At 51.3% G+C, this 25,263-nt stretch overlaps 12 protein-coding genes across 12 annotated transcripts; 6 read left to right on the top strand and 6 right to left on the bottom strand.

Annotated features, from left to right (window-relative positions):
- Positions 1–405: 405 nt before the first annotated feature.
- Positions 406–2,035, bottom strand: GT037_007140 (lag1-domain-containing protein; the record flags this gene model as incomplete). The annotated part of the gene is made up of 3 exons (XM_038932187.1): positions 406–924; positions 987–1,733; positions 1,850–2,035. 3 exons carry the CDS (start codon positions 2,033–2,035, stop codon positions 406–408), a joined length of 1,452 nt encoding a protein of 483 aa, XP_038784675.1.
- Positions 2,036–2,957: 922 nt separating this feature from the next.
- Positions 2,958–4,888, bottom strand: GT037_007139 (uv radiation resistance-associated protein; the record flags this gene model as incomplete). Its single annotated transcript, XM_038932186.1, has 2 exons — positions 2,958–4,766; positions 4,820–4,888. The coding sequence occupies 2 exons, from the start codon at positions 4,886–4,888 to the stop codon at positions 2,958–2,960; spliced, it is 1,878 nt and encodes a 625-aa protein (XP_038784674.1).
- Positions 4,889–5,140: 252 nt separating this feature from the next.
- GT037_007138 (uncharacterized protein) lies at positions 5,141–6,688 on the top strand (the record flags this gene model as incomplete). The annotated part of the gene is made up of 2 exons (XM_038932185.1): positions 5,141–5,485; positions 5,537–6,688. The coding sequence occupies 2 exons, from the start codon at positions 5,141–5,143 to the stop codon at positions 6,686–6,688; spliced, it is 1,497 nt and encodes a 498-aa protein (XP_038784673.1).
- Positions 6,689–7,898: 1,210 nt separating this feature from the next.
- Positions 7,899–8,765, top strand: GT037_007137 (uncharacterized protein; the record flags this gene model as incomplete). Its single annotated transcript, XM_038932184.1, has 2 exons — positions 7,899–8,002; positions 8,069–8,765. 2 exons carry the CDS (start codon positions 7,899–7,901, stop codon positions 8,763–8,765), a joined length of 801 nt encoding a protein of 266 aa, XP_038784672.1.
- A 1,074-nt stretch (positions 8,766–9,839) lies between these two features.
- GT037_007136 (uncharacterized protein) lies at positions 9,840–10,400 on the top strand (the record flags this gene model as incomplete). The annotated part of the gene is made up of 3 exons (XM_038932183.1): positions 9,840–10,107; positions 10,187–10,301; positions 10,373–10,400. Coding segments are annotated over 3 exons (411 nt in total), but the record flags the coding sequence as incomplete, so codon positions are not given.
- A 1,659-nt stretch (positions 10,401–12,059) lies between these two features.
- On the bottom strand, positions 12,060–12,349 carry GT037_007135 (uncharacterized protein; the record flags this gene model as incomplete). The annotated part of the gene is made up of 2 exons (XM_038932182.1): positions 12,060–12,239; positions 12,299–12,349. 2 exons carry the CDS (start codon positions 12,347–12,349, stop codon positions 12,060–12,062), a joined length of 231 nt encoding a protein of 76 aa, XP_038784670.1.
- A 600-nt stretch (positions 12,350–12,949) lies between these two features.
- On the top strand, positions 12,950–13,223 carry GT037_007134 (uncharacterized protein; the record flags this gene model as incomplete). The annotated part of the gene is made up of 2 exons (XM_038932181.1): positions 12,950–13,003; positions 13,062–13,223. 2 exons carry the CDS (start codon positions 12,950–12,952, stop codon positions 13,221–13,223), a joined length of 216 nt encoding a protein of 71 aa, XP_038784669.1.
- A 145-nt stretch (positions 13,224–13,368) lies between these two features.
- On the bottom strand, positions 13,369–15,032 carry GT037_007133 (uncharacterized protein; the record flags this gene model as incomplete). The annotated part of the gene is made up of 4 exons (XM_038932180.1): positions 13,369–13,587; positions 13,643–13,854; positions 13,904–14,437; positions 14,843–15,032. Coding segments are annotated over 4 exons (1,155 nt in total), but the record flags the coding sequence as incomplete, so codon positions are not given.
- Positions 15,033–16,071: 1,039 nt separating this feature from the next.
- Positions 16,072–17,343, top strand: GT037_007132 (uncharacterized protein; the record flags this gene model as incomplete). The annotated part of the gene is made up of 1 exon (XM_038932179.1): positions 16,072–17,343. One exon carries the CDS (start codon positions 16,072–16,074, stop codon positions 17,341–17,343), a length of 1,272 nt encoding a protein of 423 aa, XP_038784667.1.
- Positions 17,344–17,441: 98 nt separating this feature from the next.
- GT037_007131 (uncharacterized protein) lies at positions 17,442–19,147 on the bottom strand (the record flags this gene model as incomplete). Its single annotated transcript, XM_038932178.1, has 2 exons — positions 17,442–18,811; positions 18,859–19,147. 2 exons carry the CDS (start codon positions 19,145–19,147, stop codon positions 17,442–17,444), a joined length of 1,659 nt encoding a protein of 552 aa, XP_038784666.1.
- A 1,985-nt stretch (positions 19,148–21,132) lies between these two features.
- Positions 21,133–21,660, top strand: GT037_007130 (uncharacterized protein; the record flags this gene model as incomplete). Its single annotated transcript, XM_038932177.1, has 2 exons — positions 21,133–21,216; positions 21,283–21,660. The coding sequence occupies 2 exons, from the start codon at positions 21,133–21,135 to the stop codon at positions 21,658–21,660; spliced, it is 462 nt and encodes a 153-aa protein (XP_038784665.1).
- Positions 21,661–22,229: 569 nt separating this feature from the next.
- GT037_007129 (mfs general substrate transporter) lies at positions 22,230–23,878 on the bottom strand (the record flags this gene model as incomplete). The annotated part of the gene is made up of 4 exons (XM_038932176.1): positions 22,230–22,765; positions 22,830–23,127; positions 23,192–23,642; positions 23,700–23,878. The coding sequence occupies 4 exons, from the start codon at positions 23,876–23,878 to the stop codon at positions 22,230–22,232; spliced, it is 1,464 nt and encodes a 487-aa protein (XP_038784664.1).
- Positions 23,879–25,263: the final 1,385 nt, after the last annotated feature.

Here is a 25,263-nt window from a genome sequence, read left to right as displayed (position 1 = left end):
AGGGAGGCATCTCAACGTTCACTTTCGACGATATGTCGTTTGTGGGAACTCGCGCTCACTCCATGCACTCGTATCTGCCTGGCTGTGTCCTTGCCTACCTGACTAATCCTGCGACGTTTGAGCGAAACGGACATCTTTGGAAAGGAAGCCTGCCAAGCAGACCCATATCTGAATGTCATGACTATTATAATCTGTATTATTATCTTATGTATTTCATCAGCTCTCCTCTCGCATTAAACACACGACAAGAATACCTTCACGTAAAAGTGCTTCCAATCCAAACCGCCGACCGAGCCTTGGTGAGTCAGATCAACTGTTCAGCGCTCAATAGTCCCACTTCTAGACCCCTTACCCGATCCCATATACCATTGTTGTCCCCATCATCATTACTTTCCGTCATGTCTTTTATTGCTTCCCGCCCTTGCGTTGCTTGACCCTCGACCCAATGCTGTCCGCACCGCTCGCCTGCAGGCCCGACCCGTTCGCAGGTGTTCTGGGCGCATCTTGCACCTTCTCCAGCTCCTTCTCCAACCCCTCGAACTCGGCGTCCGCCTCGGCTCCCTCTTTGATCAACTTTTCCTTCTCCTCCACTTCCTCATCCGTCGGCGCATACTCACTGCGATCATCGTCCGCATCCTTGTACACCACGAATCTATACGCGATCCTGCAAATGAAGAACCACCAGAACAGGTTGACTGCCTGCAGCGAGGCAAGCAGGGCAAAGGTAATGTACTGGCTGATCCAGCACTTGTATTGTTGCGTTTCCCAGTTGAGTTCAAAGGGACCAACGGTTTTGAAGGTTGTGAGAATGGACCAGATGATCTTGAGGTTAATGTAGTGACGCGTGTAGCCCCAGACGCACATGAAGACGAAGAAGTAAGGACCGACAATAGGGGAGTCGATGTAATTCAGGCACTTTGACGTCTGTTTTGTTATTAGCACACGTCTTTCTCTCTCTGTCCGTATCGTCGCGAGAAAAAACTTACAGCCAAGAAGAAGTCGCTGACATCATGCGTGATATACACGGCAATGCCCATGTACGTAAAATGGAACCTGTACGACAACCAAATCAAAGACACGGTAATGACATGATGCGCAACCAGCTCCTTGAAATCTTTCCTCGGCTTCTCCAGCATCAAGAGCAACACAATAGCCTGCTGCGCCCAATAACTCGCCTGCAGCAGATAGTACGCCTTGACAACCGCCTCGTGTGTCCGATGCGGAAACCCTTCGTACATGCCAATAGGATTAAAGTACCACACGGGCGTGCGGCTCATGATCCAGATACCAAACGGACCATACAGCGCAAAGTACAGCGCGGTGTACGCCTGCTCCATGAAGCGAGACTGCTTGTCGCGGTTCCGTATACCGAGTTTAATCGCAATGGGCCGGATGAGGCGCTGCATGCAGAACTCGCGTGTAAAGCTCAGCACGATGATGTAGAAGCCGACAAAAGCAAAGTCGCGGCCGCCCTTGCCGTAATGCTGCGGGCCATTGGGGTCGGAGCGCACGTTTTCGGGGATGAGGGGGTCGTCGCGTGCGAGCGGGTAGGAGAGGAAGAGGCAGGCGGATAGCGGGTTCGATTCGTAGGGGTAGATGGCGTAGAGCGAGATGATGGTTAGGCCGAGGACGAGAGGGAGCAGCCATGTGTGGCGGATGCAGAGGCGTTTTGCTTTGGAGAGGAGACGGCGGGTTGAGCGTCGTTTGGAGCGGCGGGTAGATTTGTCTGATCTCTGCAAAAAAGAAAAGAAGAAAACGGCTGGTCAGCAACTTTGTTTCTCATGTCCCTCATCGCCCACGTTGTACGTATACATTGATTCCTAGGCATAGGAAGAAATTGGCAACGTACCGGATCCATGGTGGTTGGACTGTTCAGCGGCGGGGTGCTCGTCCGATGTGTCGCCAACGCTGGTACATCGACATCGCCGGGTACATCAGAGCCCAGCGCACTAGATTTCCTTCTCCGCCTGGGTGCGCCGTTGGCTCCTGTGTTGTGTGGCAGTGCGCCGTTGAGTGGAGGGAACGGTTCCGTCATTGTGAGTGTCGAGGGGAGGACAAGTAGCGCTGATCCGCAAAAGTCCACGGGTGGAGAAGGCGCAACAGTCCGCAAAGGGTCCAACTTCTGTGTATAAGCTGAATTACGGACGAAATAGGTGTGAGAGAGAGAGAGAGATAGAAAGGGAAACGAAACGGGACAAATCCTCAAACAGAAAGAGGTTCAGTCCAAAGTAAAAGTTGCGGTCTGTCTGCAAGTCATGTAGAAAAAAAGTGGATGTTGTCGCTTCTCCTTTCCAGCTCTCCCGAGGCTCGCCGCAGCTTCGCTGGTGTCGGAAATTGCTTGGGAAGACAGCGTTGCAGTGGAGCTCTTGGCATATTTCATACTGGCAGGGATTAGTGCGCGTGTCGATCTGCCACGAGACTCGAGTAGTAATCAGGCGGGCCAGGGGTAAGACTTATGTCATCTGGGCGTGCTCTTTAACAACTTGGGTTCGGGAATGCACAGAGGTCCGAGATCCGAGTAAACGACTGGTGAAGCGATGCTTTTTCGGGACCCTGAATGGGAGAGGATCAAGAGCTACGGCCCGGCACCCTTCCGCGCATGGGGACATGTGCGTCACAGGTTTACGCACATGGAACAAGCAAGTAAAGAGTGCATCTGGGGAAATCGGGTCACGAACCGAGACGAAAAGCAAACAATTTTTCGCTTGCCCTGTGAAGAATTATTGGTCTCACTACCTCCGCGTATCTACATGTATGCACCCACTCACAAACACAGTTAGACTCGATGCCTCCGCGAATATGTGTGTATGCTACGACCTGTTTGTTTTGTATTCGAAAAAAAAGTTCTCCAGCAGTTTAACCTACTCCGCACATGCACGTGTGTTTGAGTAGGCGATGACTTGACGTATACATCTGTTGTACACACATGCATGTTGCATACTTTCCATTAGTCCACCTTATGCGGCGGGTCTCAGTCTACTCCCAGTATGCGCATGGGTTTGAGCAGGCGCAAGTGCACCGTTTGCTTTGGCGCCCTCTAATCTCTTCCCCGCAATCTCCAGACTCTTCTTGAGCTCTGTAGTCGGCGTACCAACGCTACTCACAGTCGCCGTGCTGTCCATGCTCCCCTTCCTGGAAAGTACACCGTCTTGTCTCAACAGTCCCTTGATACCGCCGGCCTTGCGTGCAGGAAGCTCACCTTTGCCTGCCGTTGCAACGTACAGCAAGTACTTCAAATTAGGTAGTGTGTGCCTTATATCCACCGGACGCAAACCCAACGCATTGGACAAAATCTCGATATTCTTGTTCAGCAAAAACACGCCGTATTCGAAGCGATACCGAACGACGTTCTTCATGTAAAGCGGGTAAGTGCGTTGTGGGTTCTGACCACTTTGTGTGACGGCAAGTGGATCGTCAATCGTGGACGTTGAACCATGTGGGGAAATTGGGTATGGTAGGATGACAGAGAGGTAAGGCGACAGTAGATTGACCACCTGCGCCACATAGCCGAGTGCCGCGGAGGCCACGTCCTCTTTGACGTCGTCGAAGACGGAGTTGGGTAGGAGAAGGCCTCGTATTGTGAAGGCGAGGGCTCTGCCTGGGACGGGTTCAATGGGGAAGATTCGGAGGAGGTCTTCGCAGACTCGGCGGCGTTGGCCGGTGATGTCCTCGATGGTTTTCTCCATGAGAGATTTGCTTTCAGCACACTTTGTTCGTTGTTCGAGTAATGAGGTGTCGGCTTCTGCTTGGCGATCTCGACCAGTTTGCATCTTCTCTCTTCGGTACTCGATGTTAGCTTGTAGTTCGTCCCGTCTTCTCCTTGCAGCCACCACTCGTCGCTTTTCAGCAGTCACCGCAGCCTCGACCGTCCCTAGTCCGTCTTCAGTCTCGGCGACCGACTCGACAGTGCTTAGATCTTCCTTGTTTGCTGCGAGTATGCCCTCAATCTCATCGGCAATTCGGTCTCGCGTAGTCAGCGCATCTTGTATGCAATCATCCAGCGTTGACAATCGCATGAGGGCGTCGTAGGATGACGAGTTGAGCGCTTTGCCATCTGGATTCTCTTTGGGTGGTGCAAGAATTTCGGGGCGCATTCGCTCCTGTACCGGCAGATCGGTGAAGCTGGTATAGATGCCATCCGTCATATGGAACAGTATGCAGTTCTGTGGCAGCGGGTGCCTGAAAGCTCCTAGTGTCCTGCCAATGAACTGCAGCGACCGGAGCTGCACAGTATAGTCCATCAGATAGTGCCATTCCTGCATTGTCTCGCTCTTTGCCCAGACCCTCACGGTGAGCTTGTCCAGCCGAGTGACAGCAGGGCCACAGGGTTCGAGGTCGAAGAATTTGAAGTTTGGGTTCATAGCTTTCTCAGCGACTTCAGAAATGTATACTGGGTCTTCCTGATGCTCCACATGCAGACTGAAGAAAGTGTCGGCCATGCGCCCTGCAGTGATGTCCTCGAGCTTCTTCTGGCGAGTCAGCGGGCTTGCATTGGTCCACTCCATAGTCGAGCGCCTTCGCAGTCCCCGTCCGTATCCCGGCCTGGTGGGTGTGCGGACGCCGTCTTCGGGGGATGTGGTGAGATGGCTCGAGGAGCGCGAATGGGCCAGGCCTCTGCTCTCTCTCAATGCCAGCGCCTTGGTGGGCGACTTGAGGGTGCTTGGTATGGCTTCATCGTCAATGGTGCGGCCGCGCGACTTTGGGGTAGTCGTGGTAAGCGTGAGGTTGCGGATGGTGATGCCTTGGAGGTGGCGCAACTTGCGATTCTGGTACACACTGTCAGTGGGGAGGGGAAGGCAGACGGAAGAGAAGGACGTACATATGGCAGCAGCCACGGGCGCTCACGTGGTGGAGACTTGAGCTGCTCGGCTGCCTGGTCTCCAGCCATGTTATGTAGCTAGTCGGGTGGTTGATGTCAGCCTCATCGAAGCATCCTGATACGGCAATGGCCAGCTCATAGTAGTCGCTTACTCGGAGTGAGAGCGCGTCGGAGAGCTCGTCGTATCGCGCCCGGCGGAGGTGCTGCTGGCGCCCGCGGTCCGAGGCCCGTGCGCAATTATCGCTCTCTCGCATCTTTGCGTCCCGTCCGTCAACCAACATCGCCCGCTCGTCAATTGGCACTCCAGGCAACCCCGCAGCCATGCCTCGATCACTCGCCCGGCTCCGGTATAAGCCGCCACTAAAGCCCGTCACTTTCGCCAATACCGCCAGGCGCATCACTCCACAGCATGTCGAGCATATGCAAAAACGCATCGCCGCCTATGTCGAGCGCCAATCCAACCCCAGACATCTGCGGCTGCAGACTGTTGTGAATGAAAAGGCAAGGCGGCAGGCGACGGGCCAGCGTGTAGTGTCGCCCATCAAGCCGTATACGCTTCGGGATGTGGTTGATCCCGAGGGCACAGCTCAACATGGCGAGATCATCTACATTTTCCGCAACACCAAGACGAATCAGATCATCTACTCGCTGCAGGAGCTTCTCGATGTACGACACACGGAGATGCCTCGGGTTGCCGCATGCTAATGACCTTGTCAGACCCACCACCTCGAACAACTCCCTTTCATGGGCAAGCACACGAAACCCCCCGCCCTCCGCCCCGACGAATGGGTCCCCCACTGTGTCCTTACCTTTCCCACTCCTGCACAAGGCCAAAATGCTTTCCGCAAACTGCGCGAGTTCCGCCGCCTCCACGAGACAGCCTGGGATAAAACGAATCCAGAATACCTCCGCATGGACCGCAAGAAGCGCATGCTAAAAATCATGGACCAGCGCGCCAACACCAGCGCCGACCTAGCAGAGGTCCTGCGCATACAAGAAGCACATGGCGCCAAGACAAGGGAGGAGCAGGAAGAGTTGGACAAGAAAGCGACGGTCTTCATGGACAAGCGTTGGGAGCAGATTGACGCTCTGGCAAATGCGGGGTTGGCCAAGGAGAAGCCTACGGATAACGTAAAGTGGCTCCAAGGCCAAATTCGCTCCATGGACCTCAAGTTGAAGATGAGACACAACCAAAACGAAGCAGACCAGAAGAGCCTAAAAGCCGCTAAGGAGAGTCTGGAAACCCGGCTGCGGAAGCTGTCATATGCGTTGCGCAAAGCAGAGCAGTTCAAGAACTTACAAGAGGACTTGGCCAAGAAGGCGGCGCCGGCTAATGAGATTGGTGCGCAGGGCAAGTTGGATGAATTGAGAGACCAGGCGCACGTCCTAGCTCAAGCACTCGAGAACCCGGATCCAACACGTTCAAAGGCAGATTTAGACATGGACAAGGAGATTCTCGTCGGCCACCGCGAGAAGATATCCATGCTCGAACAGGCATTCGACGCAAAAGCCCAAGTCGAAGCAAGGGACCATTACATTGCAAGGTCTGTGCTTCCACAAGCACTGAAGAAGAAGACTGCCGAACCGTATACGCTCGAGGGCGTAAGTGTGAGGTGGGCGGATCTGCAAGACGCGCTCTATGCGGCTGGTCAGTGGCCCGACGCTATTGAGCATGAGCCCCTCGAGATACACAAAGCGCGCGGAGAGACGTTATTACTGAGCGCCGAGGAGTTTGAGGCGGAGAAGCGGAACGAGGTCAGGGGGATGATGGAGAAGATGGGCTTGTTGGACGGAGAGTACTTTGGTGTGAGTGGGCATGGAAATGAGAAGGCGTTTGCGTATGGAGGAGCTGCTGCTACTGCGCAATAAGGAGGTGGTGTATGAGGTATGTAACGAAATAAACTGTATATGTACTTGGCGGACGTATTGTCCCTTCTGTGGACCGATCCTTTGTGTCTTCGTGACACTCTATCTTGTTGTATAACTAAGGTTGTTACCTTGCATCTCCTTTACTCGCTTCGAAAAGGCGTATCGCCGTGCACGCTGGATGGGCGGAGCGGTAAAGGAAAGTTCAAGGAAAGGATGGTAGAAGTCTCACTAAGAAACCGAGTAAGAAGCTCAAGACGCTCGCTTTGGACATTCCCACGAGGCGTCACAGCTTCGCGTTGACATGCGATGATACTACAACGTTGATATTTTTGAACAACGATAAATACCTGTTATTGCCCCCCCTGCTTCGGACTTCTCCGCGAACTAGGCACTGATAGTTAGTAGATATCGACATCATCCAAGTTGAGATTTGACAAGATTCAATGGAAACAGGAACGAATTTCTCTTGGAAAGGACACGCTCATGGACAAGTCTCCATGCGGGTACAATACGCTGGCAACGACCGTGGACGTATCGAGTACTCCGTAGTCTTTAACCAGTGTTTTGTTTCCGTGCCACCAAGGGAGTACTGAAAAACTTTGTGCATGACAAATACAATTCGTGGAGGATCGGTTTGCAGATGTGGTTTTGAATGGGGAGCTTCTTTGTTTGGCTCTTTGACTGCCTCCCTAGCTCCCATCATGTGACTGGACAGCGCGAGATAGCTCAAAGAGTGCTCCGCGAGCAATCTTCGTATGCGATAGCTCCTAGTGGGTTCTCACTTGGTGATATGATAGAGATGACTTTCTTCAACAGTTGCTGGATGGTGTCTCATCCGGTGTTTCTAGGATGTACGTGTCGCTGCCGCTTTGCATGCGTACCTAGGTATGAGGTCGAAGCAAAGTGTTGTGCATCTTCGCCTTCCCGTGTTAGGTGCGTGGAACCCATGTAGCGTTGTATGAGAAGCAGTACATTTTCCACGGTCAATGTAGTTGCATGAGAAGTCAATAACCTCCCAATCAGGTAAGATGGACAAAGCGTTGCAGTGGGGTTCCGCTCGTAAACGAGAAACTGTGGGGGACTTGGCAGCCCCACCACGTCATTCCTCCATCCCCCCCAGCGCGCCTGCCCACAACTCCGCCCATTCCGCACTCTAACTAATCAAATCCACTCCACTGACTAAGCCTTTGAGACTCGAGCAAGCACCGACATGGCCACGCCGAAACCTTTCCCAGCGCTAAAGGGCGGTTGCGTCTGCGATACTATCCGTTATCGCCTGCTTACGTCTCCTCTGTACTGCTACGCATGCCACTGGTACGTTGTGCCTGTACCGAATGCATGACAAACACACACTAACTTTGTATGTTTCCACGTCCACAGCCCCAGCTGCCAGAAACAAACCGGCAGCGCTTTCTGTCTGAATCTCAACATTGAGCTCTACAATATCGAGCTTATTTCTTCCACTACACCACTGTTTGTCACGCGGACGTCCAAGTCGGGAAAAGTCAGTCGGCATGCAGAGTGTCCGACATGCCACGTTCAGCTCTGGGCGTCGAGTGCGCTGGGCGAAGCAGTCATTGATTTGAGAGTCGGGACGCTGGACTTTCCATCACTCATGGAACCCGATATGCATATCTTTGTGGAGAGCAAGTTGGACTGGGTCAAGTTGCCGGATGGGGCGAGGACAGCAGAGAGGGGGGATAATATGAAGAAGATGTGGCCAAAGAGTAGTCTCAAGAGATTGGAGATTTGTATGCGGAAGGCCGAGGAGGTGAAGAGGAAGAGGGCTGCTGCTGCTGCTGCTGCGTTGAAGGAGAGTGAGCGGAAAGTTGCCAGTGGTAGTAGTGCGGAAGAGACTGCGGCAGTCGAGGGTAGTGGAGAGGGGGACAAGACGCCTACTGCTGGGGAATTTGGGGGCGAAAACGATGAGGAGTTTGAAAAGAGGTTTAGGGAAACAGAGAAGGCGCTTCAGGAACGGTTGGAGAGGTTGAGCTTGAAGCTGTCGGATGAGGAGGTTGTAGAGAAGATGGGGAAGACGACGATTGATGAGCGTGGGGTTGGGCGAGATGGCCATTGAAACGCAGATTGAAGGAAGTGATCTCTTTTGCCCGCTTTAATATGCATCGCTTGGCTTTGTACATTGGACTATGATCATGTACTACATGTTACGAGTACCTCCTAGACGTACTCTAGCCATCCAGGTCGTGATCAATCTATCGCTACGATTTAGGATGCAGCGTACTGCAGGGTATCGGACGACAAATTCTTGAGATTCGAGATGAGCTCGTAGAGGTTTGGAGAGGCTTTGAGCCAAAGAACCTTTTGTTAAAAGACACGTGAAAAATCAGGTGAGCATGATTAAGTCAAAGTCTGTGCGAGCAAATCAAACCATAGCATTCGAACATACAGGTACTCCTATAAGCGCATAGCCAGGGTACTTTACGCCCTCATGTGTGGTGTTTACCCGGAAAGATGATCGGCGCTTGGCAATACACCCTTGGATCCTGTATTACCGCGAACGTCGGTCGAGTCTTATCTTGCATTCTCCATGTCTCGGGACGAGAAGTCATAGTAAGTTTCTCGTTTCTCATTGCCTTCATTGAGCTTTTGGGGCCATTCGTCATCCTATACACCCTCGTGGGTATAGACGAAAGCAGCATCAGATGCCATCATCAGCTTACGACATCAGGGGATTCTGCCTGGAATTGTGGAACTGTCACGTTGACCTACCGACATGAATCGCGAGACCAGGGCAGCTCGTATGGTGTGAAAGGTCTGTGAGCTCAGTGGCAACCAGAACGATGCAGAGGAGGTAAACATTTTCAAATGTAACTTGATAGCAGCGCGTGGCTGTCTGTTGAACAATATCGATCTATCGCACTGCATCGCCGAGGCCGCTGTTCGTGTAGGGTAGAGGGATTCCTGCATCTGACTTGCCGACCGACCATATGCTTACAGGTACCTTGGATTCAGATCCTGTACCTGAGCTCCGCTCGCCCAAATCGCCTTGCCTGGATAATCATGGCAGAGTGGATGTGAATACGAACAAGAGTGAGCTTACTGAGCCTTGTGAAGAGTCTATAAAAGCGTCTCCAGTACTCATTTGTTATCGTTCGCCATCCGACATCATCCAGCTCTAACACTGCTAGAAAGACTGACGGATTCGTATTACCATCATCCCTATATTCATTCCACCGTGCACTTGTTCACTTTCACCGCCACCCTAGCTTCTGCTGTGGCCACAGCCAGCGCAGCAGGATGCTACAGCGAGACCGGTCCTGGCTGGGGCGATCTGCGCCAGGCTGCCAACAACGCTGCCGACGCTGTCTGCAACGGTGATTCTGGCGGGGTAGCCGGCGACTTCGACGGCAACAGCAAGTACGCTTGCCTTAACCTAGGCGAGACCATGAAAGCCGAATGTACGCAAAGCCCTCCTCCCCTAGGTTTGATGTATGTCCAAGTGGCGTGGACTCGTGTCATTGACAGAAGTGATGTTAGTTTGGGTCACGGGAACAGGATCTCTCAGCGACCAGGACTGCAAGTTTGGTCTGAAGGAGGAGATCAATGGTTGTGGTCGGGGTGGTGAGAATACACATGGATCCTTCTACTACAGGTATGTGTGGTTGCTTCACCCCATCTGTAAAGGCTGCTGGTAGATGCACATTGCTGACTCGTGGACGAAAGGTCTGACCCTAATGATGGTCAATGCTAGGTCTTGGCTTCCGTTGATTGCTTCCGTTCGAGGGTACTGAGGTAAATAACGCAGGGGATGTGAGCAGCCAGGAACTGTAATGTTCGTGTCGCTGTTTGAGGATTGTCTAATCACTGTCACTCCAGATTAATAGAGAAGAATCGAAAGGCCTACTATACATCTGGAGGCCTAATTTCGGCTATTTGTGACTTGATTGTACGGGCATGGAAGCCTCAGCAGGGAGATCTCACGGCACCATGTACAGTGTTGATGACTTATCTTGTGCGGTGTCTTTGCTGTGCAGATTCTCGTCTCGTCGGCGTGCTCGCCTCCAATCTGCCTGAGGCACTCTGGCTAATGCGAGTCAGAGTTATGCATTTTCGATATGATAATGGTCTTATGTCGATAGGGGGTCCGAGAACCCAAGGTAGACCATCTTGAGGGTGCGAGGAGAGGTACACTCACTATTTGGATCGTGTCCGACATGGGAAGTCTGCCCGAAACAAATCCATGGTATTGAGTCCTGGGGAGATCTCCAAAGACTACTTTGCATAGCAGCACAAGACTTTGTATCGAAGGGGAATCGCAGGTCGTTCTCAGTTGTGTTCTTCGATTGATGCAGCTGCACCTTGTTGGGTGCGCACAGACTGTAGGCTAAGAGGTAGAACATTTAGATCGTCGCCACGAACGAGCGGCCCGATGACGAAAGAAGAGATCCAAAACGGATTCTGTCCCGAACAGTAGACATTTGTTACTACAGGGACGTAGCCCATCGCCCGAGGGAGTGACCAGATGTGCGACTAGTGCCATTTCCCCATGAGGAAACTATTTCTTCCATTACCCCCGAAGTTGAGGCTATTGCCGATTGGATATGTCCTAAGCGCAGCCTTGACCGGTGGTAATCCAGAGTTATGCATGTCACTTTCACCCCGACTCCGACTTCTTGCATGTCAAATTCCAATTGCCGTACAGCACAGACGACGATAGTAATTTTGCCGGTTGCAGACGCTCATCACACGCTCAACGCTGAGCATGTGACATATCTAGGGCGCCTTGTCCGGTCCGACTCAAGAAGTTCTGTAGATACTGCAATGGAAGCGTTTGGCATGTGGTGACACGATATTCCTAAACCTCCTGACAAGCACTTTGGATATTTGTCATGCATTGTTTCGTCTTGCCGACAAAGCGCTGTACGCAGACAGCGCTTTGTATGTATACAAAATTTGTCTTTGCGACATCAAGCCTGCCTCCTTAGGTAGGAATTGTAAGGACTACAGATGGCGATACAAGATCTTGCGTAAGAGGAAGGATAGAAGAGGTTGGCATCGATGAAAAATAGACAGAGAGTGAGCAATAGAGAGATTTAAAGAAGCATTGGTTCATCATGCCTACTTACTTGGAAAAGCTCATCCCCCCCTCTGATAGACTGTGAGGAGAATGCCCTTCAAGGAGCCCTGATACTTGGCCAAGCTTGTCAAATACAAGAGTGACATGCTCAACAGCCGAAACAGGTACGAGACATGTCATAGGTTCCCTTTTCCCCGTTTCTTGACTGATCCAATGATTGGATGTTCAGGAACACAATGAGATGCCTGGTGCACTATCTCGATCATCAATAAATACAGCCTTGTTCACTTCATTTTCCGCAAAGAAAGCTAGACTGACCAGAAAGTTGCGCTTCTAGCATGGCATACCGGCGCCATCATAGTCAGAGCAGTCTGCATCACAGGTGGCCAAGACTCTATCGGCGCAGGGTAATCGCTGCGCACAGTATTCGTGCTGAGTCAAAAACTGTCTCCCTTCATTGTGCTGAGCACAAGTAGCATAATTTTTGTAACAGCAATTAGCAGGGTCACAGTCCTAGACAACTGTTAGTACCTCCATCGGCAGAAAGGAAGAGTGAGATGGGTTCCACTCACTGCTGTAACCATCGCAGTAAGAAGGCTGGCGATGATGAGAAAGACCTTCATATTGAGTGGACTAATGAAAAGTAGTAAAGATGTTTGTAACTTGGTTGATAAGAGCGTTGAGAGGACAAGCAGAAAAGTTAATGGTAAGAGGATATTGGTGCAGAAGCTGTCTCAAATACAGCCATGAGAGATCAACAGCTTGGCTTTGAGATTCTTGGGTAGTCCTTTTCGCAATCGTACTACATGGTCAGAGAGCACAAGTCGCAACGGGATATGTCATGCGTTGGTTTCTTCATAGCCAAGGCTTCACATACAGTCGCATTCCGGTCCCATCAAGGTCACTTTGCGGTTGCACTGCGGATTGGCTTATAGAGATCATGCTCTATAAGACATTTTTCATAGGCCCGGAAGTCAGCTATAAAGATCTACATAAGTCATCGGGTTTCATTCACCGCTATGTTGCGGCTTCTCTCCGGATCATTTAATGGTTTCTACGCCGACCGCAACGGCCGGTGTGTACCGTCACGATTCTAGAGGTAGGTCCAAGAAGGCATTTTCTCCTCTCTTTCTATGATAGAGCCGAACACTTCCCTACTACTTCAAAATCGAAGACAACCTTGCGATTCAACGCATTCCACCGTTAACGATTCTTTCTCAAAAATGAGACTCCTCTGCATAATCCTCGCTAGCATTGCTGCTACTGTCATGGCAGACGTGAGACTTCTTATTTGCTATCATAGCGTAGTATCAGTCCTAACATAAATGAATACAGTGCGACCCGTCAGACTGCTGTTATAAGAGTGAGAGGACTTGTGAGAGCCACGGGCGCCGCGATGTCTATTGCGCAAACATGTTGATTCGTATGCAACATTCACTGATCACGATTCCCACTTTTCGCTATCCACAAACCCGTCGCGCCGTTTATCGAGACTGAAAACGCTGTTATTGTTCTTTCCATCAGCTCACCAATTCAGAAATCTTGTTTGCTCTAGTTCACGGTAGTCTGGCATCAAATTCAGCGACCAGGCTCTCACTACAGATGTTTCGCTTCCAGACACTATGATCTGTAATGAGATATGTCAGCTCGCTGTACTACCGCCCTTCCCACTCTTGGAACGCAGATCATAGGTCTTGCCAACAGCGATTTCGTGCTTTGTCTTGCGTCTTCTATCTTTCTCTTCTCTCTTCTTCTCTTCGTTGCGTTTAGCGTCATAGCGCTCTTCCTCGAGAGCCTTAAGATATTCCTCCTTTCTGAAAGCTTCCGGCCAGCCATGCTCTTTGAGCAAGCGCTGAACTTGCTACTCATTGTCTGATTAATATTCAGCATGCTTTGTCAGAGAAAATCGTACTTACTGGTCCATCCTTCTCCCGACATGATAGTATCTCGTGATACCATCTCCAGTCACTTTTTGTCTTTGGTACGGGAACGGTGACTAAGGTCTCGATTTCGGTGTAGAGCTCGTCGAAGTACTCCTGAATATCGCGAGGCTTTGCAGATACCCGCCATGGCTGATCTTCTGGCGCATCATTATTCACAATAAACGATCCCATAGGCCATATTATTCCTAAAAGAGCTGTCAATCTCCAGTGATGTACGTTGTGCGCCAGCTGTACCTTCGTCCGTATCGATCATCCATACGGTTGCGATGTTACCCATGCTCAACGGAATGAAACCAGCAGGCGAGTCCTGCTCCGAGTTCCACGGCATCATGAGACCATAAGGATTCCTATACTCGTCTTTAAACCAGCCATGATTGCGAAGGTAGGTGCATGCGTCCGTTTCGATATAGACCTCGTACTTGCCCACCGTATCCTTATTCTTACTCAAATAAGGCATATGCCGCAAAAGATCAATGACCTTCTCCGAGCGTTTCCTCTCTTTCAATGTATCGACAGCGAGCTGCTCATCACCCCAACCTCCAGGCGGTGGGTGGAGGATCACGTCGGGGTCCAGGTAGGCTATGCGCACGAGTAAATCATAGTGTCTTTTGATGCAGTCGACGACCACATCACGATCGTAAGGCATGGTGTAAACGATGTAAGTCGTAGAGCGGATGCCTAAGAAAAGGTGGAACGTGGCTCGATAGCCTTGGTGCGGTGAGGGGTACAGCGCTAAGCCTAGGTCAGATTTCTTGTATTGTGGCACAGCTGTCAGCTAGGTGCACATGTACAGGAGCATCAGGCTTAACCTGCAATCGGAGGATAGCTAGATAGAGTGAATTAAGGTTTATAGCTATTCTAGGTAGGTACGTGTCCATTGTAGTGTTGCAAGGTTACTTCTAGCTCTTGAAATACTATTGAGCTTCCCAGTATCACGTGACTATCTACTACACCACAGTATCAATGAATTACAGTCAGCGCTTTTTACATCACGACTTCTAACTAACGTTAGGCATGGCAGCCTGAGCCGAAGGGGATCGCCACGTTATTCGGTTTTTGAACACTGAATTCTGAGAAGGAAGTATGGAAGGCCCGAGAATGTCTGGTGATGATCTTGATGGATAGAAGAGAACAAGCAAGTTAGTTGATGGTGATCATCCGGCCGACTATGACATGTTCTGATACAGAGAACTAATGAAGTGGTCAATCGCGATCCGAGGCTCGAACCGGACAGACTAGAGAAGAAAGGAGTGTTGTTGAACTGGTTCATATTGGCGTGAGCTAGCATGACCGGAGAGCTGACAAATTCATACATAATGTATACGCATACAGTACACATCATAGCGCAGGGATCAAGGCTGTGTCTGAGCAATTTGGTCAGATCATCAGATAGTTGTAGTGTAGATATCAAGAGAGAAGAACCATCAACGAGTTTAGCCTGCTGTGATACGTACCTGAGACAATGCTCCCAGGTATCGCAAAAGCTGACTGCATTCCGTGCGATATGAAGATGAGTTCTTATAGCAGCGCATGAGAAAAGTTAGGGGCGAGTAAATGTCCCCTATAATACCTATAGCGCCAGGTGTAGGCGTTCGAAACTTGCGGATGATGCCGGCACGGATGAAATGAAACGGCCCCACCAAGATCAGCGAGGATGCGAGACCGAGACCGACACGCTTATGCGAGTGCGACATCGCCAAATGACCCGCACTACCCAAATATTTACTGCACATAATGATACTGTAATCGGGTACATGGGTATCTTATGATTTCTCTGGACCTGGACTTACCGCTGCATTATACAGTGCCAGATTATCCATGCAGCATTTGAGGCGCAGGCACTCCAACACGTAATTTACAGCAGGAAGAAAACCCTAAATTCTTCGCTTGTACCACAAATAGACAAGCTCACGAAATAAGACTAGTTCTGGCGACAGGTAGTCGTATGCGTGGATACGACATGGACGAATATCTGGGGACCTCTGCTTATATAAAGATGAAGTAGGTTCAGGCAATGACCACTCCACTGCTCCGATCCTCAACATCTCGAACACATATCTACAATGACTACATTCAGGACATTGATTTCTTACGCGTTTTTTGCCTCCGTAACAGCTTTCCAGTCGGTGGCTAGCTATAATATATCGGATCCTTCGACTGCGTGCCAGATCTTGAAAAACACTTACCCGAATATCACCTACCTCCCAGAGGACGCGGGCCATGCAGACGAGAATCAGGGTAAGTCAAAACGACATGATAGCAAATGATAGTACGTTGGCGAAAGCCCAGTATCTTGGGATTCCTCCGCCTGGCTCGGCCCAGCATGTATATTCGCACCAACATGTGCAAAATCGCTCTCCTTTGCTATCAAAACGTTGGTCGCTACCCACACGAAGTTCGCCATGCGGGGCGGCGGCCACATGCCCATTTCAGATGCTGCAAACATCAACAATACTGGCGTCTTGATTTCAAGCACCAATTTGAACACTTTGGAGCTGTCTCAAGACGGAGAGACGATGAGCGTCGGACCGGGACCACGATGGGGAGACGTTTTCAACTACTTGGAATTCACCAACAAGACTGTCATAGGTGGTCGCCTGGCACCTGTTGGAGTGCCCGGCCTGCTCCTTGGTGGTGGTATCAGTTGGTATAGTGCCAAGCATGGCTTGGCTTCGTCTGAGGGAAAGATCAAGGCATACGAGGCAGTCCTCGCAGATGGTACAATTGCTACCATCACTGCTAACAGCACTTACTCCGACCTTTACTGGGCTCTGGGTGGCGGTGCAAACTCCTTCGCGCTGACAACGCGTTTCGACCTGCAAACCTTTCCATCGATCACCCCTCTCATCGCAGACGCCCATTATGGCTCAAGCAACGTTACTCGAGACGCCTATTTCGCCGCCATCCTAAACATGGCTTTGACCAATGAACAAGATCTGGCCTCGACCATCATCCCCGTATGCCGCTGGGGCCCCGGCTCCACCGCACCCTCTTACGAAAGTACACTTTTCCATAATGGCACTTCCGTACCAACTTCTGGCCCCTTGGCCGAGTTCATCCACGGCAACACTACAGGTCTCACAGCTCTCAACGGCACAGCGACAATGCGCCCTATCTCGCTAGCACAATATGGCCGTGCCATGCGCTCAGCTTTCAGAGAAGGCGGTCAATCTCATGGCTTGCGCCAGAAATTCCGCGTCGTCTCCATGAAAGCGACGGCCGAGAACCTTGCGATTGCACACGACACTTTCTTCAACTCGCTAGCTGCTTCTGGTCTCGCGAACAGAGTGCCCGACTTCTTCGTGGGTCTCGACTTCAATATTGTGAACCGCGAGATGGTTAAGAGATCAGCGGGGCTGCCGCAGAACATCCCATTAGAACCGGCGTTTTGGGTCGAGGAGGCGATCAGTTGGGGAAGTGGTGGGGAATTTGATAACGAGGTTGCCGAGTGGGTCAAGAATGTCAATGTAGAAATTGAGAGGAAGCTGCAAGAGGTCAACGGGTTGAACAGGTACGTGTATTTGAATGATGCAGATAAGGGCCAGAAGGTGTTCGAGGGTTATGGTGGTGAGAGCGTAGGAAGATTGAAGACTGTGAGGGCAAAGTATGATCCCGAGAGGGTTTTTACGGATTTGATGCCAGGTGGTTGGAAAGTTGAGCATGTGGAGCTGTAGGGTGTAGGAGAGAATGTGCAATAGTCTGTAGCATATAGCACCCTGAGACGAGGAACAGGGCTGAAGCATTAGCCGAGCGTGTGGTCCAACCTAGTTGCTTACTTGAAGCACTCAGCCAAGATGATATCCACAGCCTGTTCGGCGATCGCGTAGACAGGGACTTGGTAATGCGCCGCAAGAGGCTTTGGAATGATACTCGCATCTGCAACCCTCAAGTTCTTAACCCCATGCACCCTTAGCGACCCATCAACAACCGTCCCCATGGCCGCTGTTCCTGCAGGATGATACGTGGTACCCGCGCCCAACTTGATCCTTGCATCGATGGTTGCATCTGCCTCTGCCTGCACTGATGCTGGAAGGCCTGGTGGAATGTATTCGCTTTCGACGAGCTCTTTACCCTCAGCAGTGTTGAACATCAAATCCGTTTGCATACGGAAGCCTTCACGCATGACGTGACGATCTGCTTCCGTTGCGTAGTAATTCGGATTGATGATAGGATTCGTAGCGGGATCAGACGATGCGAGCGTCACCGAACCACGTGACGTGGGAAGACAGCCCATAAAAAAGGTCATGATTGAAGAGCCGTCGATTGGAATCTGAAGGCCTTGCGCTTCTGCTCCGACGGCGATGTACAATAGCAACATCTCGAGGTGAGTGCGTGGGCCCTGGAGCAGTGGGTGCTCATCAGAAACTGGACCTTCGTCCTTTTCGATAGCTGACTTCAGTGGTTCTATAGATATTGGCGCGCGAACCAAGAAGTCTACTGGTCCTCCTTTGTCGTAGTTCGGGCCACCGAAGAGAGGCGAGCCGATGGCTAGACCTTGCTCCGGGTGTCGCAGCTTCCAGTATCGATATAACATCAGATGATCATGCAAGTTTTGACCTACGCTAGGTAGGTCAACTACAATCGGGATGTTATGCTGCAAGAGTTGAGAGTGGTCTCCGATACCAGAAAGCATCAAGACCTGTGGCGTTCGATAGGCGCCCGCAGTGATGACGACCTGACCACCGTTGTTGACATCGACTCTTTGACCATTTGCAAGCTCGACGCCGACGGCTATCTTCGCATCGTCGAAAAGCACGCGGCGAACGAGAGTGCTCGTGAGCACCTTCACGCCCTTTAATAGAAACACGGACTGCGTCATCTGCCTTTTGCCATCCTCAAAATTCTCCACCAGATCACTGATACCCTGCGGACGGCCATCATTCAGATCGTGAATATGAGGTATGCCGAGGTTGGACCAAAGCTTTAAGACCCTTTGGCGTAGCGGAAACTGACGGCCAGACGAACTGACAGACGCAGTTTGCATCAAGCCATCGTGACCATGCTGCGATGGATCTGCGTCAGAGTCGAAATGCTTCTCAGTACGCTTGAAGTATGGCAGAAGGCCCTTATAGCTCCACCGCGAATCACCCACATCTCGAGCCCACTCATCGTAGTCCTGCGCATCGCCCCGAATCCAGCCACCTAATACAATTAGCCAACAGCTTGCAGCTTGCAGCTACCATGTTTACCAGTATTGATAACACTTCCGCCTCCAAGCCCTTTGAAACCAACGTTACGCTTCGGATTTCCGTCAAGATGTTCTTGCGGTGTTGTGACGTAGTTGTAGTCGAATTCGGAGAAGTGGAGGTTCGCGGCCGCGGCTGGATCAGTCACATACGGATTGCCGGCGGGGTCAGCTCCTGCTTCAATCACTACAATCGAGAGGGATGGCTTTCTCTCCTGCAGCCGCGATGCAATGACTGTCCCGGCAACGCCTCCGCCTACGATGATGACGTCGGCCATTGTCGACGCAGCCATGTTATGATACGAGAAGGACGATGTAAGGGACGAAAGGATGACCGGCGTTGAAATATAGCTGTGTCCGCGATGTGTCTCGCAGCTTGGCGCCTGAAGTGAGCGGGGCGTACTGGCTTATGCAGTCAGCCTTGCAGTCAACCTCTGCCATCCAATTATGCGATTCACCGTAACGGCGCAGCATCCATATCGATACGCAAGACGCGTCTTGGCACTCAACAGTCAATCCTGCGGTATCTTCCAACAGCTTGCTTTCACGTGTATCCCTTTTCCTCCTTGACCGCCTCGGCTTATGTCGCAATGCTGTTTATCTCTACTGAGGATCGAGTGCGGCGGCTTGCTCATGTCGTATGATGCTTCGTGTCCGGGCGAACAGAGCGAATGCCTTGAGTGCGACGACACATATATACGAGATACAGCGTCTGTATGACGTGGCCGATGAACACCTTAAGAGCACCAGGTACGTGGAAATCTGCGGGCGTTGTGTAGGTTCCTGGTCGAACATGACTACTGCGCTGTACTAGAGGTCACACGGTCGTGGTTCAGAAGTAATCAAGCTTGAGGTGCAATGGCAAAGTCAGCAAGGAGTCACAGAGCAGAGGCACATACTCAGATAGTGGTTCGGAGAATACTGGCACATTGTAGCAATATGACGCGTGTGGAAACGTAGATGCCGTCTTAGTGCGTATCGCAAAGGCGATACCACTATTACTGAATGCTTCTAGGAAGTCTCTCATGAAAATCCTTACGCTTCCCATGCCGAGTTGATCGAAATGTCGCACGGCGACGAGACCGATCGTAGCATCGGAATGACGCAAAGGGAACCGGCAGACGTTGAGTCGATTCATCGATGTCGTCGTGAGCATCCAGAGTGTCATCATCTAAAGCCGATTATTATCTCTTGACCTGGGAGTTGTGTCTGAGCATGTGTGACGATGATGTTGGTGTTGGTGTTGGTGCTGAGGGCGACGCGATGCCTGCCCAGCCGATGACGCATCGGATTAATGCAGCGCCGCTTCCCTTGGCAGGCACACCGGGATTCACAACCACGTTTAGCACCTCTTCGCAGCCAACACTCCACTGCTACCTCTCCTCACTTTGCACCTCCTAAGTAGTAGCTTGCCATACGGTGACTGACCAGCGATGTCGTGGTCGTCTGTGTGGGACGATTGTCGTCCCGTGCGCTCTACGACACGCGCAGTGACACCGAATGAGGTCCCTTCGTCCAAACCGTCTAGTCACACCGGTTCGTACATCACCTCATTGAGGGAAACCATGGCGATGTGAATTCATATTCATGGTATACTGTTTGAGGTTCGGACGAAAAGTGCGCCGTGACAGGGATCACACTTTGCCTTGACCGACTCGCGGCCCTTCTATCACTGCTAACCAGTCACTCTGTGCCGAGTCGCAACAAGCTTCGCACATCAGTGATCTTCACTAGGTTCGTACTAACACCACCACATGCCATTGCATGATGCTCCGAGGCGAGCAAAACACCACGATCGGGTCAATATGGCATCCGACTGTAGAGTTATAAGTCGACATGATCGTCGATTGGTGAGAGCAATCATTCAGCAGCAACGACATCGCTACTTCAATTCTCACTCAATTATCAACCTCCTCACTTTGCGATTCGGCAATCGCTCCAGACCATTTCGACATTCATGTTCAATCCAACGACCGCCCGTCTGCTTCAGGGTAGCACCATCTACATCACTGGTGTGACAGGATACATCGGCGCCTAGATCGCGTAGTATGCTCTCGGACTTAGGTACAACGTACGCGGCGCGGTTCCTTCTCTCGAGAAAGCAGCTTGGCTACAGGAGCATTTTGACTCCAAATGCGGGCCAGGGTGATACACCCAAGTCCTCCCAGATTTGTCTGACTTGGAGGCGTTCAAAGAGGGTATTACGGGCGCTCAAGGTATTGCCCATGTCGCGGTCAATACCAACCGTTCTACCGAAGCCGAACCCTACATTCCCGACATGGTCAATGAAACCATCAACATCCTCAAGGCTGCTCAAGCAGAAGCATCAGCCAAAGCCGTTGTCTTCACTTCCACTGCTTTGGTATCCTCAGCCTAGGGCGAAAAAAGTCATTCCAAGGAGTGGCAATACAATGCAGACTTCATCAAGTACGCCTACGATCCCAACTTTCAGCACTCTTCGAAGTGTTTCACCGTGTACGGTGCTGCTAAAGCAATGCCAGAGAAAGCAGCATGGAAATCCATGCAAGACGAGAAGCCGCACTTCACCTTCAACACTATTCTTCCGACTACCAACTTTGGGCCCTCACTAGTTTACGAGAAGCAAGGACATGCTTCTACAGGAGGCTTTCTTAAAGCCAGCTTTGACGGTGATGAAGCCATTGTCAAGGGCGTGGTACCTATGTATCATATCGACGTTCGTGACGATGCGAGGGTGCATGTTCCTGCTCTCGCCGATCCGCAGACGGCTGGCAGACGGCTGGCAGACGGCTGTGGGGATATGGCGAGCCCTTTCATTGGAACATAGTACTCGGTATATTTCGCAAGCTGCGGCCCCAGAGAAGATTCCTGGACGATGTTCCAGGCTTAGAGTTGGATGATAGTGTGCTGCCGACGGATGGCGCACCTAGAGCACTCAAGAACGTGTTCGATCAAGATCGTCGGACTTCGCTTGGGTATTCTCTAAGAACGCCAGGCTAGATCGGGAGCCACCAGCTGGGTCGCAGAAGCTGGATATCTCAAATGAAGAGAAGGAACCAGGCCGATGAGAGTGGGGAGCGTTGGCGGAGTAAAGCGATGTAGATTAAAGCGAGTTTGATTGCATGCGCGAAAAAATATCGTTGATCTACATTCCATCTCTTGTCTCAATTCACCGCTGTCTATCTGACTAGCTACAACAGATTATGTTTGTTATTTCAACTACTTTGTAAGGGACCGAGGAGGTGCCTCTACTTCCTTGTGATAGTGAATAAACTGATTTCTGACATTGAATACCCCCATCTAAGAAATCGAGATCGCGACGTGTATGGGTGGTCCGTTCAAATGAGCCCGGTTGCGGGACATCCTGTTCCTTGCAGCTGTGTAGCGCATTCCCAATTACAGCGCGAAACGATAGTCTGGATGCTCATCACCCAGTTCCTTCATGCTTTGGTCAAGCACTTCTGGCATTTGCAACCTTGCTTCGTCGCGTCTCTTGTTCTCTTTCTTGCACCCAAACCAAGTAATCGTCGCAGCCACGACACCCATACACGCCAACCCAAGACCTGTGCTGAATCCGGTACGGAATCGAGGCGCCTCCTTGAATAAGAAGACGTTCGAGCTCACAAACGCTCCAGCAGTTCCAAAGTTGATAATGGCAGCGATAGCCACAGCACGTTTATACCCAGATCCGCAGTTCATTGACACCCAGATGATTGATATCGGCATCGCGAGATAGCAGCCGGAAGCAATGAAGAACATGCCCATGTATCGCACTTTTGGGTTCGTTGGATACACAATTTCTACAATCAAACCGGACGCGAGGACGGCCCAGCCTAGAACATAGAAAAGGTAGCGGCGGTTCAACCATTCAGACGTGTAGGCGAAGATGACCGAGAAGGCAGCGCCGACAAGATACACAGGGATTGTATGGACTGCAAAGATGGAAGCCAAGAGTCAGTGTATTTATCGTATAGATTCTTTGCAGTAAAATCTCACCTTGTGCTTGGGTGGCTGTGTAGCCTAGACCTTTGAGGATTGTGGGTTGGAAGTTGGCAAGCGAGTTTGCGTTCTCGGTGACGCCGAGATTCATTGCGACGCCCGCCCAAATCTTCCAATCTTTGAGAAAATGCAAGGCCTTCTTGAACGAAATTTCATCGTCAGATACGTGGCCACCGTCGGCTTGGATACGTGCGAGCATGAGCGCTTTATCTTCCGGGGACAGGAAGGTGCAGTTCTCTGGGAAAGGAGGAACGACAGGCCAGCATGCCATGCTAACGAAGATCGTGACGCAGCCCTGTACAGATGGGAGAATGAAGTCAGTGAACATGTTCTATGCAATTTGTACAGTTGCAACTTACTTCAATGATGAAGATCCACCTCCAAGCTCCGTACCCAGCTGTTCCATCCATTTTTGCAATGAGCGATGAAAGGAACCCGTTGATCGCACCTGCAACGATGCCAGCCGTGCAGAAAAAGACGTAGCGAGTCAGATATTCACGCTTCGAGTAGTATGCGCCGATCAAGTATGCCGCTCCGCTGATGTATGCAGATTCGGCGATGCCCTCTAGCAAGCGACAGACTACAAGCTCCTCCCATCGTTTGACCAGTCCGCACCCGATGACCGTAATGCCCCAGCAGAACATCATCACACAGAGACTCTTCGGTCCGTATTTCTTGAAGGCGATCTGCAACGGCACGCCAGCGACTAGATACCCCAGGTTGAAGACCCACACGGCGATGTTGAAACGTTGACCAATCAGATTTAGCTCTTTCTCCATGCCTTGAATCTTTGCGTTGCCGATGTTGGCTCTTATAAAGTGGGTGAGCATGGATTGTGAGACATTGGGGAGGCTGCATCAGACTTACCGGTCAATGAAGTTGACAAGATATAAGATCCAGAGCACTGGCAAGATCCGCATATCCAACTTTCTGATAAGTCGCCGTTCGGCAGCGCGATCGAAACCATGCTCCGTGGTTGAGGCCGTTGGAGACACCGGCACATCTTGGACGTACGCGCCTTTTTCGACGGAGTTGGAGTCTGCCATGCTGAAGCTGGAGAAGCGAAGAAGGAGGAAGGAGATTAGTGTTGCTGCGCGGCAGTACAACGTCAAGTATCAGCACCAGGCTGGCTGCTATGCACAGTGAGCAAGGACAAGGGACGATGCAGGATACACCGTGGGTCACACACTTACGCCCGGTAACATATACTTCCTCGCGGCATCCGATACCGTCTTTGAACGCTCTGACTGCCGGAGAAAATCCAAATCAGGAGAAATGATCTCAGCTGCACTCCTGCTGTGTCTCGAAGCTTTCTGGCATCGCCTGATGATACGGCATATCGTTGAGAAGGATCGTCGGACCTTTTATGATTCTTCAGCATAATCACCTCACGATTGAATGCCAATTGGCTGTCTAGCGAACCGACACATCGCACAAAAGAAGTTGCCGACATGGGGCGGGTTGCAGTGGGTGCGAGATTGGATAGAATTGGACCCTGCCGACATGATTCTGCGTCCGTTTGTCCTTGGCGGCGATATTATACGAACCATGGATCGTGGACCTATCGTTATATGAAGAACTTCGGCACGAGGCTTGTCTTGATGCTAGTGTTATGTAGGTGAATGAGCTAGCGCGTTCGGAATGAAAGCTCGATCCTACCTGGGCAGGGGCGCCATCTTCCCCGCCGCAGCGGCCCGCAAAATCAGACGTCCCACAACGCTCCAGACCTCGCTTCGGCGTTATTTAGGATGGCAACACGCCCGGCGCAGAGACATTCTCGCAATGGCAATACCGAGGGAGCGCCGCGCATGATGCATCAGTGTGTTGAAGTTTGAGAATGTAGGGGACCGGAAGTCCACCAGGTGCTGATAGGTAAGCATGGCGCAACTGATCGGCAGACTGGACGACCACAACAGCATCGTCGCATCGCCATGATCGATCTACGCAGATCGCTTTGCATTTAGCCACGACACGATATCTTTCCAGCACGGCAACAGGAATACTGGAGCTAAGAGTGGCCAAGCCGTTGCCAAACCGCCCTATCGCTCTGGCGAATTACCATACCCTCTCGAGTCGACGAGTGGGATATGCCGATGTTCACCCATATACATGCGCAAGCGCGACGCATACACCGTTCATCGCGAACCGCGGCTACGGCTTCTCGGGTGATCTCAGGCACAATCTCCATTGCAGCTATCGCTCCATGAGAGGATCACCTGACTTGTGGCTGGTATACACACTCGTCGGGCTGCTGATGTTCAGCTGCTTCGTAACCGGGCTCGGTAACACCCGCAAATGCCACCGAGAAGGATTCATAAGATTTACCATGAGACAAATGCAATACAAGGACAAGAGCGAGCGGATGACTGATTCGCACGGAATTGGCTTCTGAGGCTTGTCGCGTTCAGCCTCAATAAAAGACCGGGTGGAA

Source organism: Alternaria burnsii, assembly GCF_013036055.1.
Source record: "Alternaria burnsii strain CBS107.38 chromosome Unknown 715, whole genome shotgun sequence".
NCBI lineage: Eukaryota > Fungi > Ascomycota > Dothideomycetes > Pleosporales > Pleosporaceae > Alternaria > Alternaria burnsii.
The sequence above is the reverse complement of the archived record's forward strand: the minus strand, read 5'-3'. Positions and strand labels throughout refer to the sequence as shown.